This window comes from Mytilus edulis, unplaced genomic scaffold (assembly GCF_963676685.1).
Source record: "Mytilus edulis unplaced genomic scaffold, xbMytEdul2.2 SCAFFOLD_498, whole genome shotgun sequence".
Classification (NCBI taxonomy): domain Eukaryota; kingdom Metazoa; phylum Mollusca; class Bivalvia; order Mytilida; family Mytilidae; genus Mytilus; species Mytilus edulis.
The window spans coordinates 1-17,181 of record NW_027267949.1 but is presented as its reverse complement, the minus strand read 5'-3'; the positions used below and the strand labels follow the sequence as shown (position 1 = coordinate 17,181).

Genomic DNA, 17,181 nt, shown 5'->3' with positions numbered 1-17,181 from the left:
ATAGAGTTTGCAGTATACTATATAATATGACAATATGTTAAAGATAATGTTATCCAGTTTGTTTTCACGCTATAGATGTTTGTTAAAAATAGTGTAAGGACTTTAAAGAGAGAAATAGTATTATATGAATAGAAAGAAAACTCATATGAATGGCCGAATTATGAACGACTATGCTATCTGAGCCATATAAAAGCTTTTTTACGAAAATATAAAATAAATATTATCCATGTGTATTTTTCTATAATATCCCTTTATAAAATTATAATTATAAGAGATATTTCCTCAACAACTCTGAATTATGTTTGTTTTAATCAATGAAATAAATCATTTTATTCTGTATATAATTAAAAGAGGGACAAAAGATACCAGAGGGACAGTCAAACTCAAACATGACATAACATAGAAAACTGAAGAATAAACAAAAGTTACAATTTTAATATCTTTTACCACATATCTCAATCACCTGATCCTTATGTGAACCAATATTAAGTGGACTTAAGTTCAGTCCTAAGCAGAAAATGGTTCAAATAAAGGCAACAGTAGTAAAACGGTGTTCAAAAGTCATAAATCGATTGAGAAAAACAAATCCGGGTTACAAAATATGCTCATTTATTATAACGAAAATAATGACGTCAACATGTAAAAGTGAAAAATAGTCACAATTTCATTAACTGAACCAACACAATCTCTTTTATGCAGATAAAACGATCATTTATATTTTAAAACTATATGCAGTGAAATAAAACTGAACTTATAAAATCGTCATGATACCAGGCTTAAGAAGAGATCTGAATAGAACCGTTTACGTCTTATGGATATTTGTTTGCTCTTACTTGTCTATTTTAATATTTGTTCTTTTACAAGCCTTCATTCGTGACCCTCGGGACGTATGGTGTTCATTTTGCTTATAATAGCAGGAGCCAATTTATAACAAAAAAAACCAACCAGAAACTGTCATCTGCCCATAAACGATCCCCCACAAACCTACACAAACACTGATGCGGTCGTACAAATATCGAGAATTTTATTTGCCATTCACGGCGCCTTTTACCAAGAAAACATATAAACTAGAACTTTTCCAAATAATCCATACATTTAGAAAGCGATAATCAACAATTGGATGAGATGTTGGGAGGGTGGAGGTCAATAAAAATATAAAGGTCGAAGAAAGACAAATTGAATAACATGTAGCAGCCAACCTTTGTCCCGCATTGTACGTTTACATTTATGTACGGATCAAGTTGTATAGCTAATCCATTGAAATTGATAAAACCGTCATCAAAATAAATTTAAAAAAATTATATTAAGGAAAGGCGAACGTTACCAAAAGGATATTCAATCTCAGAAGTCGAAAACAAACTACATAATGCATATCCCTATTCATTTGGGTAATATATAATTCATAACGATTAACAAACTCGTGAACAGTCAATGCAATTTTCGAAGGAATGATTTCAACTTCATCACTTGGAACTCTAGATTTAATAGTTTCCTTGTAAGCAGCAACCTTCTAGTTTGGAAATAATGTAAGGAAATGCCAGTTTTATAATACTGTATTGACCCTGAGATAAATATAGAACCCGAAAGTTTACAATGAGAAGCTGAAACTATCTCGTTTGTCGTAAAGTTTTGTTCTGAATCGAAACTATTTGTTCAATTTCAAAATTGATACAAACATTTTCACCAGAGTGCAAGTTTTGTCGATTGCTTTTTACTAAACAGTCGGTATTGCGATGGACACTATTTTGGTACAACTACTAATCGACTTGTTTTTCCTTTCGTTTGATACAGAATTCATCTAGAACTTTCTAAAAGATGAAAACACGTATCTGGAGAAGTAGTCTCTCATTCAAATATACTTAAGATATAGTATTAATTGTATCTCACTCAATAACATTTCAAGTGCTTACTTCTCATATATCCCAGTGAACTTGGGATAAAGGATACTATCAAAAGTAGATTGTGATCTCTTCCTCGTAAATGACAAACATGGACGTGTTCAAACTTTGATTTATGCAAAACGAGATGATTTCAACTTTTCAATTTTTTATCTTTCCATTCCTCATCAATACTTCATCATATGTTGTTTTACTGTATCCGTCCATACGTAACCCACGGGAATATTCCAACTATACTGACATCATTTGCTGACTCAAAAAACAGTGCTTCAATAGAGTTATGAACAACTATAATTGTCACAACAATAGTTTTACTGTCACAATCCAAATTGATTGACCAATACGATGTATAGGTTTTTTCAACTCAAAAACGTCATGTTTTCTTTTTCGTTGATCCTTAGGTTCTTGTATAGTAGTCTGGGCTTTAATTTTACAAATTGTGGTCAATTCCCGACATTTTCACTGCATGTAAAATTCTATTGTTTGTCTTACAAGAAGACACTTACCTTTTCAATGTATCTGAACTCGCTCCCTTCGGAGTTCATTGAATTCCCCAAGTTTTTGTGTTATTTAAATTAGTATTGTTGACGATATTTGAACATTTACTAATTTCTGTTTGTCCAGATAACTAAATTTTAAGATATTTTATATACTGTATAAATATCTATTTTGCAACTGTGAACATAAACTTTGGCCGTAAAAAAATGGTGTTTTTTTTTGTAGCTCTATCCTTTGTTTAATCCCTCTCATTTTTGATAACGAAACAAACATGGAAATCAAGCAATTGTTCGGAATGTCCTACACGGATTGCTGTTTACTCAAATAAACACGTGAAGTGTTACACTTATAAAAAAAGAAGACGATATTTTTCACATTGAATCACATAGCAAAACAACAATTTTATTACGATATTTCAGAGAGAAAAGCTGTTTCGATCCTCATTTCTTAAATGTTTTTTTTTTTTCAAGGAGAAACTAAATTAATACAAAAGATGCATATACAAGCATGAAATGTAAGATATGCTCAGATAATGGTGTACAGAAATAGATTACCAGAATGTTAATGGAAGGCTTGCTTTCGCAGCAATATTTATCCACATCATTAGATGCATATGCTATTTTTTGGTTAAAATTACCAAATGTCTAAAACTTAACAAACGGTTGTTTATACCGCTTAATGCATGTAAACTAAAATGAAGTGAACATAATTGACAGTTGTTTTGAGTAACCTGAGGTCTGCAGATCATAAAAATATTTTGTTACATTTGTAATACTAGCCTAATAATTTTTTAATAAAGAAATATATATTTCATTTTTAGCATGAAGATGTGTCTGGAGATATGCTAGAATACTTGTTCGAAAACAATCCTGATGTAAAAGCAGAGTTTGAAAAGACAATAATTGAAAAGACAATAATTGAAAAGACAATAATTGGCGATTTCGAATCGTATAAGAACTTCAAAAAAGACCTCATCAAGGGCAAATTCATTTTCATTAAAGACCTCATCAAGGGCAAACCGGTAAGAATATATATATATATATATAACTCGTCTAAACATCAACCCAACAATGTTAGATCTGTAAATTTGCTTTCGCAAATTTTTGGTTCTTCCCTCGCCGGGATTCGAACCCATGCTACTGTGATATCGTGACACCAAATCGCCTGCACTGCAGCCGTCCCGCTAGACCACACGACCACCTGGGCTCTCTAAAAAAGAGCTTTCGGTGGGCATGTGTTACCTTTCCACGTCAGTTTTAATCTAGCGGCGTACTACAGTACATGATATATAAGGCATGAAGATGTTATATATATATATATAAAACAATTCGAAGAATAAATAAATATTTAAAAAACTTTTTTTACGAATGGCAAACAATTTATTATAATTTACAAATGCTCGCAGCGCATGAACTAATAATCAATATTGTTCTGTTACCAGTTGAGTGTTTTTTTATATTATAATTCTAATATTAGTTATTCTTTTGGGAGAAGACTATATAAATTTTATAAACTTTTGTCTCATCCCTTTTGCAAATTTAAGGAAATAAAATATGTTTAAATTAAGTTATTCTTTTTATTATATTGACCGTGTGGTTTTTGATGGAAATTAAATAGAATATCTCTATATCTTTTCTTCGCATACCGAAATGCTTTTGATGAAACGACATCGACATCATCTTAACAATACTCATAAAAGGTCTTCATAAAGCTTAAGATGAAACGTCTTTAGCAATTATTTAATCTATTTTATCATTGTAATTTAAAGCTTGATAGTTATAATTAGATAAAAACACTTTATTTCTATTCGAAAACCATTATCCATGTACTGACTTATTATGTTTCCCCTCTTTATGTTTCAGTCATCTCCAGAAAAGAAAAATGCTAGATCATATATGTACGAAGTAAGTTTGCTAGTGCTTTTCTGTTTTCATTTCAGAAGTTGACGAAACTGTGAATTTCATCATTATCAAAAGAAAAGAAAAATGAATCCATGGACACACATGCCTTTTTTGTAGATTTAAAAGAATCAGTGTTCTAATTGAAACCTATTGACATTTTATTTTCTTTGAAACTTAATGACTTTTATTGTTCTGTATACTTTTCTCTCCGGAGACTCAGTCTTCCTCCTTCACTCAAAACTGACCGCCACGAAATAGCCTAAATGTGGCTCTTAAAAGTGGCATAAAAACACCAACAATCAATTAATCAACTGTATTGGACTTTTCTTTAAGTTTGAATTTTTCTTTAGTACCTGTCGCTTCTCATTCCTTTCATATTTAATCAAAATGTCCGGGCAACGTATTATATGTTCTGATATAGCTTTTGGTTCTGTTTTTGTAGATTGTAGCTAATAAGCGAAACGAGATAGATGTTGATAAAATGGACTATTTCGCTAGAGATTGTCATGGACTTGGCATGAAAAGTAATTTTGACCATCTTCGTTTCATTAGTCAATGCCGGGTGATGTTTTTAGAAAGAAGTGACAATCCTGACGAATCTACCATTGCTGTTCGAGACAAAGTAAATATGCACATAATTTTTTAAAACATACAATATAAAAACATACCCTATATATATATATTTATCACTTACGTCTGATGTATTTGCTAATCGAAAGACCAATACACATTGCAGCGAACACAACAGTTTAAGATATTTTTAATACTAGTAGGGCGAAATGTGTTACGTTGGTGTGTCAATTACTTTTGCATATCACGTTTGATCGTTAAGTATATTTTATAAAAAGTGTTGGTTATTTATATAAAATTTGAAAAAAAATAGGAAATGTGTCAAAGAGACATTAAACCGACCATAGAGCAGAATACAGCCGAAGTCCACAGATGAGGTGAGGCTAAACATGTTTAGTGAGATTTCTACCCTCGCCCTTTACTTATATCTAATATAATATATCATGTTTTTTGTAAAAGCTATGCAGAGTTCAGCGTGGTAAAACATAACAAAAAAATCTTAGATATGATACATGTACCTAGTCAAATAGACGCTGTAGTATCACTTATAAAGTAGCCTTTTACCTTTTTGATAAGGACATTGTACAATTGCAAATCTACTGACGACTATGAAAGCGAATATTTACTGGAAAATAGGGCAAACAAAAGTAAATGTAACTAATCCGTTATAATAGGATAGAAATATACCAGCAAATCAAAATATTTGTTATTTTGCATTATATATCAAAAATTTTGCAAGATGCTTTTTAGTCTTTTAGATATTGTTATATGCATTCTGAATCATATTCGTACACAAAAATTTACATTCAAATTCCTAGTTGTAGCTCATGTAAAACACTACTTTGTGAAGTATATAACTGATTTCAATGATAATAACATCGAAAATAAAATTACAAAATGCTTGATTTTTTTATCGACACTTTTAATCAGCCGACAGTCGATATTGCAATAAGTACTAATGGTTCATCACTTCTTGCTAAATTGTTGTTGTACGAATGTAAAGCATGTTTAGATTATAACTTATTTCTCTACAGGAGGAGTACAATTTGTATGAACTGTTTCAAACCAGAATTGGTCTATTCAGAAGTGCTTACTACCATAGAGTAAATAAGGCTATAGAATTAATGTAAGTAAGAAAAGGCATTAAAGTATTATATATCTTCTAAAATCATTTATTAATTTCGTTTTATACCCATAAGATATGTATATGTTGCGCACTCTTTTTGTCAAGTTAACGCAACTATGAAGTTTTGTGTCCGAAAAGGCTTCAAATCAGTAAAATTATGGAGTAATTCCTACTTACCGATATGAACAGAACAATTATAAGGGTTATGTACCCATTAGCTGTCTTTCGATATATTCTTATTTTACCACAAGTGTGTACTCAGAACGTTAACTTAGAATATTTCAATATAGATATGATATCTAAAACAATGACAAGTTATATTGTTCAATGGGAAAACAAAATTAAGGTAGAAACTTAGTTATGGTTTAAATATCAAATATTTTTGAGGAACATTTTTCTCTTATAAGAAAGGAGTAGCATATTGCATTGAATTTATTTAGTAAGTGTATCAAAACCCAAACTATGTTTAAATAAAAATCATTGTAAGATTTGTGAAATTGTATACTTCTATAGACATTCCCTTAATCAGTTGAACACCGTGTTTTTGTTTGTAATCACAAATTTGGTTACATTTAAATGACCGTATATCCAAAAATTGATCTGACCCTTATCTTAGTTATCAAGTTTGATCTTACCATTAATTGATATAAAAAGAAATGGCTATTTAACTATATCAATCGTGAACGTTGTTTTACAGGTTAACTGATGCTCTTGTTTTAGCTAACGACCATCTACCCATACCAACTGATAAAAGGTAGGTATACTATGTAATTAAAGGCAAAATTCATAATCACACATTGAGATTAATATGCACATCAATGATGAATATCCATGAGATGAAAAAAATTCAACAGATTAATATTCTTGTCTCCGGAACTCATGTCATTATAATGAATTGCGGTACCTACAACCAACATTCGTAATAAATTTCAAGATTTTACATCGTTTTTTTATACCCAAATTTCTTAAGGTAATCTTTTACATATTTGTTACGTTTATATTTATAGGGTAAACATTTCACTGCATTGTTTGTCTTTGTGTAGATTGTTACAATGTCTTCGTATAACTTCAATAAAGTTTTCACCATTTGACTAAACTTTCTGATGAAAGAAGGTGGATATTCGTTGTTTTCAATTAATGACTTAAATCTTTTTAAAATACGTCATATTTCATTTTTTTAATATAACATTTTAAACCAAATTGAAGCGTTAATGAGTTCTGCTGGTTTTTTTCAAAGTCTGTAATAGATTCAGGTTAGTAAATGATGATTATTTATGTGCGCATAAAAAAGCGCACATAAATCTCATTTTACAATTAAAAATTCCCAGCGTGTAATTTCATCTAGGTGTGTCTTTCTTGAAATCTCAGTGTGTTATTTTTCAATTTTCAGTGTGCGTGTCTCATTTTTTCGTAATCACAGTGCGTTTTTTCTAAAAAAAAAAATTGTCTTTTTAAAGTTTATTATTTCAGTGTGGGTTTCTTTTTCAATTTTAAGTGTGAACGTTTTTTTCGAAAAATTGTTTAAACAAAGTTCTGACGAGAACAGCTTGTAATACCGTATCCTGACTTGTAGAAGGTTTACTATTCCCATATCAGTTTCAAGTTTTGAATGAAGTTTGATTATAAGGTCTGTCTGAAGATAGTCTCCTATTTAGTTGTAATAACATCTACTTGAAACACTATATGCAAAATTTTGAAAAATGTTTCAAATTTGGAATTTTTAGCTAGATTTACAGGTTTAAAGAGCAATAAAAAATGACAGTTGGAGATTTGGTCACATTTAATGTTTAATCTTGAAATCAATTGTCAGTTGAACATGTTGAATGAAATTTCTAATTCCGAATATCCAAGCAACTAATTTGAATATTCAATATTTAGTTTAAGTGGTAAAACGGTAAAAATGAGTGAGGCTTATCAAGATATGTCTGCATATGAGAAATTAACTGACAGTATCGTTGATGTTATCCTGATGAGTACCAATGAAAAGTTGACAGAGGCAAAAACTCTGATAAAAAGGATTTATAAACGGCAGCTTTATAAATGTGTCGGTAGTACAGCAACAAAACAAGTAAGTCCATCTATAACTTTAAAGAATCTGTAACATTTTTATAACAAATTATGTATTGCATGTTATTAATTAATGACAGCACAATTGCATCTTGGAGTTGAAATCCAAAATCTGCTGTTTTGTGTACTTTTCACACTCGAAATAAAAGAATGAGTTACTTGCATGCACTTATCACTTGGTATAGATTTCAATTTGAATAAGGACCGTACACGATGAAGGTCTTGAAACACGTGTCGTATGTATTTCCCTTTTTTTAGTTTTCATAAAGTAGAGAAAGTTTAGATAGCAAATATGTATTACCTTTCCATTACGACGAGGAATATATAATGATTGAGAACAGTTCGATTAAACGGGCACTAGCTGTCGAATTCATGTTCACCGATTTAACTAAAATTCTTATATTTGATTTATAACAATGCAAAACATTTGTTCGATAGTTATCAAAGGTACCAGGATTATAATTTAATACGCCAGACGCGCGTTTCGTCTACATAAGACTCACCAGTGACGCTCAGATCAAAATAGTTGTAAAGCCAAACAAGTACAAAGTTGAAGAGCATTGAGGACCCAAAATTCCAAAAAGATGTGCCAAATACGGCTAAGGTAATCAATTCCTTGGATAAGAAAATCCTTAGTTTTTCAAAAAATTTCAAACTATCAAAAGTCTAAAATAAACAATTTACAGGGCATGGGCACGATAATTTGTAGCTTTGTTTCGTCGGTATTTTAGTCTAAAAGCCATCTAATCAACTATCGAGTTGACTTCTGATGACTATATATGTGATGTAAACATAAATGTAGATATAAATAGATTAATCAACTCGTGCAATTGGACTTATTAATTTCCTGTTATAGATTACAAATATATCTTTATCATCGTTTTTACCGGTCTAAGAATGATTTTTTTGTTGGATCTAATCAGTCAAGCAAATGATTTACCTTTGTTACCCTTTCACATGCACAATGCATGCGTTATCAATCTCTAGCTAAGTGGTTAAATTGAAGGTCACATGAAAACGGATTCAATGGGGTGAATTATTCACTTACAAGTGAATAATTCATCATCAATGTTTCTTAGCTTATTAAAATCATATTTTAGATATTTTATATATCTCGTAGCTATTGTCCCTTTAAACTTTTTTTAATCGTTTGTTTTTCGGTCGATTTTTATCAACGGTTGGAGTTTAGAATCAAACAAATATGTAATCCGCCGGGAGATTTCAAGACTTATGGAGGTATATAATGTCATTTCAATAAAAACTAGAGGCTCTCGAGAGCCTGTATCGCTCACCTGATTTACTTGGGTTTTTGAAATCATATAAAAAAATATAAAATTTGGCTAAAAGTAACAACACTTGGCAAGCACCTCATAAGGAAAAGAACATTCATGCTATGTTTGATTTCATTCAATTCAGTGGTTCTTTGGAAGAAGACTTTTGTATGCGTTTCCCATAGAGTCCTATGTTAAACTAAGTCTCCCCAATGGCGGCCATCTTGGATGTTGCAATGACAACAAAGTAACAACACTTGGTCAGCATCTCATTAGGAACATTCAAGCTATGTTAGGTTTCATTCAATTCAGTGGTTTACTAAAAGAAGACATTTGTATGTATTTCCCTTAGTGTCCTATGTTAAACTAAGTCCACCACTGGCGGCCATCTTGGATGATGGATGGGCTACAAAGTAACAACACTTGGTCACCATCTCTTAAGGAACATTTATGCTATGTTTGGTTTCATTTCATTCAGTGGTTCTCTATAAGAAAAAGACTTGTATGTATTTTCCATAGGGTCCTATGTTAAACTAAGTCCCCCATTGGCGGCCATCTTGGACGTTGGAATGGCGACAAAGTAACAACACTTGGTCAGTATCTCATTAGGAACATTCATGCTATGTTTGGTTTCATTCCATTCAGTGGTTCACTAAAAGAAGACATTTGTATGCATTTCCCGTAGGATCCTATGTTAAAATAAGTCCAACGCTGGCGGCCATCTTGGATGATGAATTGGCTACAAAGTAACAAAACACTTGGTCAACACCTCATAAGAAACATTCATGCTATGTTTTGTTTTATTCCATTCAGTGGTTTTCTAAAAGATGTCATTTGTATGCATTTCCCATGGGTCCTATGTTAAACTAAGTCCCCCTGCTGGCGGCCATCTTGAATGTTGGATCGGCTACAAAGTAATAACACTTGGTCAGCACCTCATAAGGAACATTCATGGCATGTTTGGTTTCATTCCATTCAGTGGTTCTCTAAAAGAAGACATTTGTATATATTTCCCATAGGGTCCTATGTTAAACTAAGTCCCCTACAGGCGGCCATCTTGGATGATGGATCGGCTACAAAGTAATAACACTTGGTCAGCACCTCATAAGGAACATTCATGCCATGTTTTGGTTTCATTCCATTTAGTGGTTCCCTAAAAGAAAACATTTGTATGCATTTCACATAGGGTCCTATGTTAGACTAAGTCCCCCGCTGGCGGTCATCTTGAATGATGGATCGGCTACAAAGTAACAACACTTGGTCAGCACCTCATAAGGAACATCCATGCTATGTTTGGTTTCATTCCATTTAGTGGTTCTCTAAAAGAAGTCATTTGTATGCATTTCCCGTAGGTCCTATGTTAAAATAAGTCCACCGCTGGTGGCCATCTTGGATGATGGATCGGCTACAAAGTAACAACACTTGGTCAGCACCTCATAAGGAACAATCATGCCATGTTTGGTTTCATTCCATTCAGTGGTTCTCTAGAAGAAGTTCAAAATGTAAAAAGTTAACGACGACGACAACAACAACAACTCATAATACATTTTTTTCTTTGTTCTATACATAAATGCTTGTGAATCACATTTTATCATTGGTATTTTCTAATAACAACCAATAATGTCATAAGAAGGAATACAAAGCTTTTCCTAAATCTGTTCAACAATTTAATATTACACCATTCATGTGATATTTGTTAGTTGCGCTTGTAGAGTTAAAAAGTCCAGGAGTATACCGTAAACTTTCGAAGACTTGTTAGAAATGTTTTAAATTAAAATTGCATTCCATAGATTACTTGAGAGAACTGTTGAAATACTTTATATGTGTCTGCGTTAACAATTGTCACAGCATTTTTCTATGCGCTCCTGTAAATCTCGTGAATTAGAATGAGGTGTTCCTCACATAATTGTTTTGTCTCTATTCTTAAGCGGTAAACATTTATCAGCAATTGAAACGAGCGTCCCTTCTTCTAGATACATTTGAAATACTGTTTTGTACATTTCGAATACCCCTACTTTCCGCCCTTAAAGCGAACTTACGAAACCAAAGAAAATATTTGCTGTAGTTTGTATTGTTTACTTATTAGCATTTGATTAAATGTCATTCGGCATATCAAGAAAAATGTTCGCGAAAAAATAACTGTCGGTGGTCAAGCATTGTGGTCAAATGAAAATCTGGAATAGGATTGTGAATGCCATTTAGTGTCAATCTAATTTATGAAAAATAGGCGGCATTTCTAAACAAGTCAGAAAATATATAAAGGCTATAAAAATAATTCAACATCTTAAATAATAATAGGCGAAATATAATCAATTGATATTCACTACGGAAAAAATCCCGTTTTGTAACTGTAATGGTCACATTAGAATATATCATGATTTAGTCAAGTAAAATGAAATTATGGTATAACTTGAAAAATTCAAATAATTCTTAAAACAAATATATTTAAGTTTATCTTTAATCGAAATTGATCGCAAAAGATCACTCAAAGAATTATTTTGATCATGAAAGATAGGCTGCCTTTCACCAATTGATATACTTGAATTTGGTTGTGTGGTGTAGTTACTCAATAAGAAAGTAAATTAATGCTTTATCATTTTGTTGATATATTATTAATACTGTGAGACTGTATATTACGATCCTCTCCAATAGATATTTAGCTAATCTGCAATCAATTCCATCTTTATATCCTACCGTAGTCTTAAATCGTTCATCTTGTCAGTTCGTTAGGTATTTGTGTTTGAACTTAACACACGGAGAAACTACGCATTGACGTCACTATGCTACTTCCGTCGTAGAAAAGCAGTGCAGAATAAAAAAATATTTCTTCAGGTAAGTTTTCATTGTTGTTCTCAATTATTGCTAAAAAATGCCAATTTTCTAATGCCCGTTTCAATCCCGACTTCTGAATGTCTAAAAACATTTTAGAACTTCACAAAATATCACTTCCGGCCTCTATTGCTTTGTGTACATTCCATTCAGCGTCATCAATCTTGTGGCAGGCAATACAGGTCAAGCAAATCATATTTTTAGGAATTTTAAAATGACATGCTCCCTACGTCTTTGTGATTTTCCCGCGAAAAAAGCCAAACCAAAATGAGAGGAAAACTATATGAAAAAACGATGTCCATGCCATAATTTTGTACAGGAATATAGAGTAGGTTAATAAAAAACAATTTACATTTTTCATAGATTTTTTTTTATTCATAATAAAAAGATCGATATTCTAACCATCATGACTGTAGGTAAATATTCATTCAAAATTCCATTGATGTCAAAAGGAATGTAAAAAAAGGAGGTTTCCTGTTGAATAAAACCCCAAATGATTGCAAACTATTTTAAAGCAATATCCCACAAAGAAATAACGTAATTGCCGTAGACTGAAAAATCCCCTAATTGACAGTAGAGCAATTTGATTGGGTATAACGATTTGACATCACATGATTTTGACGCCATTGAAATTTGAATGTAAACAAACAAGGTCAGAAGGTTCAGTATGGGACAGCATCGTATATTGAGATACTGAGAAACAATTATGAGTTACCAAGCTTGACAATGCATGGTAATAAAAAATGAAAGCTAAGTCTACAGAAAAAAAAAGAAAAAAATAGCCTTAGAATAACGACTTATCAACACACCTGGATACCTAATATATCATGTTATTTGTTTCAACTATAGATTCTACGGACGAGGAAAGCTGAATGTTACGTGAATCTGTAGCATACCGTCATTGTGTTCTATGGTATTCTTTTTGTATCCTTGTCTCTCGTGTTTGCTTATATGCTTTGTCTTTATATCTTTTTGACTTTCTTTGTTGCATTTGATGTGGCTCTATACTGTGCTTGTACCTCCCGTCATTGTACCATGATATTTTTTTGTATTCTTGTCTTTCATTTTGACCTATTTTGTATTTTTGTTTGTTTACACATCTTTGTCATTTAAATGGAACGATATGCGACTGTCATGCAAGTTAGAGGTTTAGATAGATATAAACCAGGCTTAAATCACCATTTTATACATAAGAAAATACATGTACCAAGTCAGGAATATGACAGTTGTTTTCCATTTGTTTGATGTGTTTGAGCTTTTAAATTTTCTATTTAATTTGAGACTTTCTGTTTTGAAATTTCCTCGGAGTTCAGTATGTTTATGATTTTACTTTTTATAAGTTCGTTCAAGGTTGTCTTGATATCCCAATATCATGAGTTTGAATCCCGGCGAGGAAAAAACAATAATTTGCAATCACTTATTTGCAGATTAAAAATTGTTATGCTGATATGTATAGCAATTATGAGCCATGTTTCTACGGGGCGCACTTTTTTTTAAATCAAAATCAATTTTGTGTACACAAAATTCAATATTAATTTTGTCAGAACAAATACATTTTTGTCTTAAAAAACTATGCGATACAGACTTGTTTTGTGAGAACTTTAATTTTGGAATTACATTCATTTCATAGTGAAAGGAGTAAGTTTTTTTGAAAAGTACCCAGATATTATCAAATAATGTTAAGTGTCTATTAACAAATGATACAGGATGGTCTTGCGTAACAGATTCTATGTGCTGACTCGGTGTATGGCATTATATTCATTTTACAGTTATCATATAAAATTGAAAATGGAAATGGGGAATGTGTCAAAGAGACAACAACCCGACCATATAACATACAACAGCAGAAGGTCATCAATAGGTCTTCAACGCAGCGAGAAACTCCTGCACCCGGAAGCGTCCTTCAGCTGGCCCATAAACAAATATCTACTAGTTCAGTGATAATGGATGTCATACTGTATTGGTCCTTGTACTAGTACGGTCCATTTGATCATATTTCTCTTGACGTGGTTTGGTATTTGTGCATCCAGTTTTTAGGTTTTTGGTCTTTGGCGTTCCTTTTATTCATACGGAAAATTTCTGTGCATCATTTTAAAAACTCAACATATGTTGTGGAAACTTTACAATTGTCACATCGAAAAACTCTAGATGTCTGTTGATTTTTTCCCATTTGCGTGCTGTCTCATTGATATTTACCGAAGTCTCATTTTATTTATGACTCACAAAAGAGACGAATAGAGATTAATGACACATAATTTAAAACCTATATATCACTGTACGGCATTGGACAAAAGGCAAACCAATACCGCATAGTCAGCTCTAAAGGGCCTCAATATAATCAGTGCAAAACAATTCAAACGAGAAAACTAACGACCTGATTTATGTATAAAATAATGAATGAAAAACAAATATGATTTACAGCAATAAGCGACAATCACTGAATAACAGGGTTCAGACTTGGACCAGCCACACACAGAACGTGGCAGTATTAAACTAGTTAGATGTTAGATGACACCAAACAATCCGTCTAAACTGGGACAAGGTACAACAGCACAAAACAAGAACACGCTATTCAAAATAATGGACAAAAACAAATATGATAAAGACCTACAAACAACAACCACTCGATTACATACTCCAACTTAGGATAGGCATGTGAAGTATAGAATCTGACGGTTGTAAATAATTTGAAAACGCCAAATCTCCCCTAACCTAGCACAGTTGTGTAATAGTACAACATTAGAACAAAAAACTGTAATAAAACATGTTGAAAATGGCCTCCGTCATCAGATATATACAAAGTAGAAATACCTCTACTGATAGGTAGCACAAAGCCAATAGCAAATAATAAATTAAAATAATGCATCTAAGACTAAAATTTCAATTAGTATCATTCAACATCCGATTTAGTATTAAAACAGTCAGTAATAAACATGACCTTGTGCAATGATAAGATAGAGGTAACGACAGATTGAAGAACCATGAATGTGCATATGTATATAACATAATAATTAGTTTGAATTTAATTTACTGCAAACAATATCAAAATTAATACCAATAAAACAATATTAAAAGATCTAATCATAATGTTGAATTGGATAATTTATTTATAGGGCCACTACGTCACCAATTTCACTCAAATTCACTTATTTGATTTAAAACATGTTTCCAAATTATTTGAAATAAACAAGTTAACAGGATAGGGTCTCGATAAGGTGAAGATTCGTTTCGTGTGTTTTTAAGTTTAGACACCATCTAATTAATTATCGAGTAGCCTCCGATGAATGATAATATAATCGATAAAAACATTAGTATAGATATAAATAAAAAGCGAACTAGTGCAATTGAATTTTCCATTGAGACTCCGTTTTGAAGGCCGTACATTGACCTATAATGGTTTACTTTTATAAATTGTTATTTGGATGGAGAGTTGTCTCATTGGCACTCACACCACATCTTCCTATATCTGTTTAATTTCATCGTATAGATTACAAATATATGTTAATCCTCGTTTTTACTTATATAAGAAAAGAAAAATTGGACCTAATTTAACTTTGTTTCAGTTTCAATGTTGACATACTTTTCCTTTAAATGAATGAACACACACAATTCATGCGTTATCCATCTCTAACAGGTTAAATTGAAGTTCACATGAATTCGGATTCTATGAGGTGGAGTTTTTTTGGTGATTTTACTTTTTATGCATATCTTGCAGCTTATGCGCTATAAACATTACACAACAAAGTGTAAAAATAGGGACAAGATAACATACCTGGTATGATTGTTTCGATAACCACTCTACAACAATGAACAATATAAAAACCTTACCCGCCCCCCCCCCCCCCCCCCTTTGCGTGCTCCTTAAGGAAACAATTACAGGCCAAAACTAAAGACTCGGCTTTATATCTTGTGACGAGGGCATGTTTGATATTATCTTTTATGTTTGATCGTATTCGTATAGTCAAATCATTTACGGTTCTCATTTTTATAATATGTAATTACCTCCCTGATTAGAGAAGAAGGGTCTCTCAATGCTCTTCAACTTTCTACTTGTATTGGCCTCGGAATCTCGTGTTCAGTCACATATAACTATAGCTTTTCTTGTTTTCTTATTTTTCGCCATTGATTGCAGGAGTTGACGAACGATAATATTGATAAAATAGAAGAAAAACTGAAAAGAACGGGTTTCAGGAAGAAGACTTCAGAGTGCAGGTAATCGAGCTTTATTGCTCTGGAATAACATTAACAATGTGAGCTAAACTATCTTTATCTTTCTAAACTCGGTCATATCGATCGTTTACAGGTAAAAACCATGACGATCATTATGAAAAATATTAGACATTTGATATCAGCAATATATATGCAAAATACATATTGGTTACTAAAAATAGAGATAGTGCATTAAATGACTGCAAACAAAAACAAAAGTAACGTAAAAGGAGACAAAATAGACAAATCTTTCATAAAAGAAGAACGACAGTCAACTCAAAATTAACTAGAAAAATTCAAGATTTAAAAAAAATTTCGCTTAAATTCAAAACCGGGGTAAATTCCTATGTTCCGGATGGTAAGTCAGTGTTTCCTCAACCAGTAGCACCCGTCGTATTGACATCGGTATTTAAACATTCGCTAATTATTTGGGTTCTTGGTGTCACAATTAGATATGATCCAACAGTGTGGTTTAGAACTTAGAGGAAAATCTTTTTCATCTATTTGAAATGTATTTCATAAGATTCATTGCAGAACAGTATTATTTTTGTTAGATTTGTAGAAGATAATAAAAAAGTTATATGTTTAATATTATATGTTATTTAAAGAAACTATCGTTTAACTGCGGAAAAGGACCTGACAACCCTATCGAATGTGTATACTTCTATGAAAAAGACGGTGATAACTATTATGAATGTTATAAGGGAAAAGACTCAAAGGAGGTAGCTATACATTTATGGAAATAGAAATAAGATGTGGTATGAGTGCTAATGAGACTACTCTCCATCAAAGTCACAATTTATAAAAGTAAA

At 31.9% G+C, this 17,181-nt stretch overlaps 1 protein-coding gene across 3 annotated transcripts in view; it reads left to right on the top strand.

The window, feature by feature from the left end:
• LOC139506286 (deoxynucleoside triphosphate triphosphohydrolase SAMHD1-like) overlaps nt 1–17,091 on the top strand; it is a gene marked incomplete at its 3' end in the record, with an annotated part of 28,596 nt that extends 11,505 nt beyond the window's left edge. For all 3 annotated transcript variants that reach the window (XM_071295431.1, XM_071295430.1, XM_071295428.1), the window contains 8 exon segments: nt 3,217–3,417; nt 4,259–4,300; nt 4,740–4,919; nt 5,902–5,993; nt 6,691–6,747; nt 7,872–8,061; nt 16,293–16,372; nt 16,978–17,091. In XM_071295431.1, the coding sequence (XP_071151532.1) occupies nt 3,217–3,417; nt 4,259–4,300; nt 4,740–4,919; nt 5,902–5,993; nt 6,691–6,747; nt 7,872–8,061; nt 16,293–16,372; nt 16,978–17,091 (956 nt within the window).
• Nucleotides 17,092–17,181: the final 90 nt, after the last annotated feature.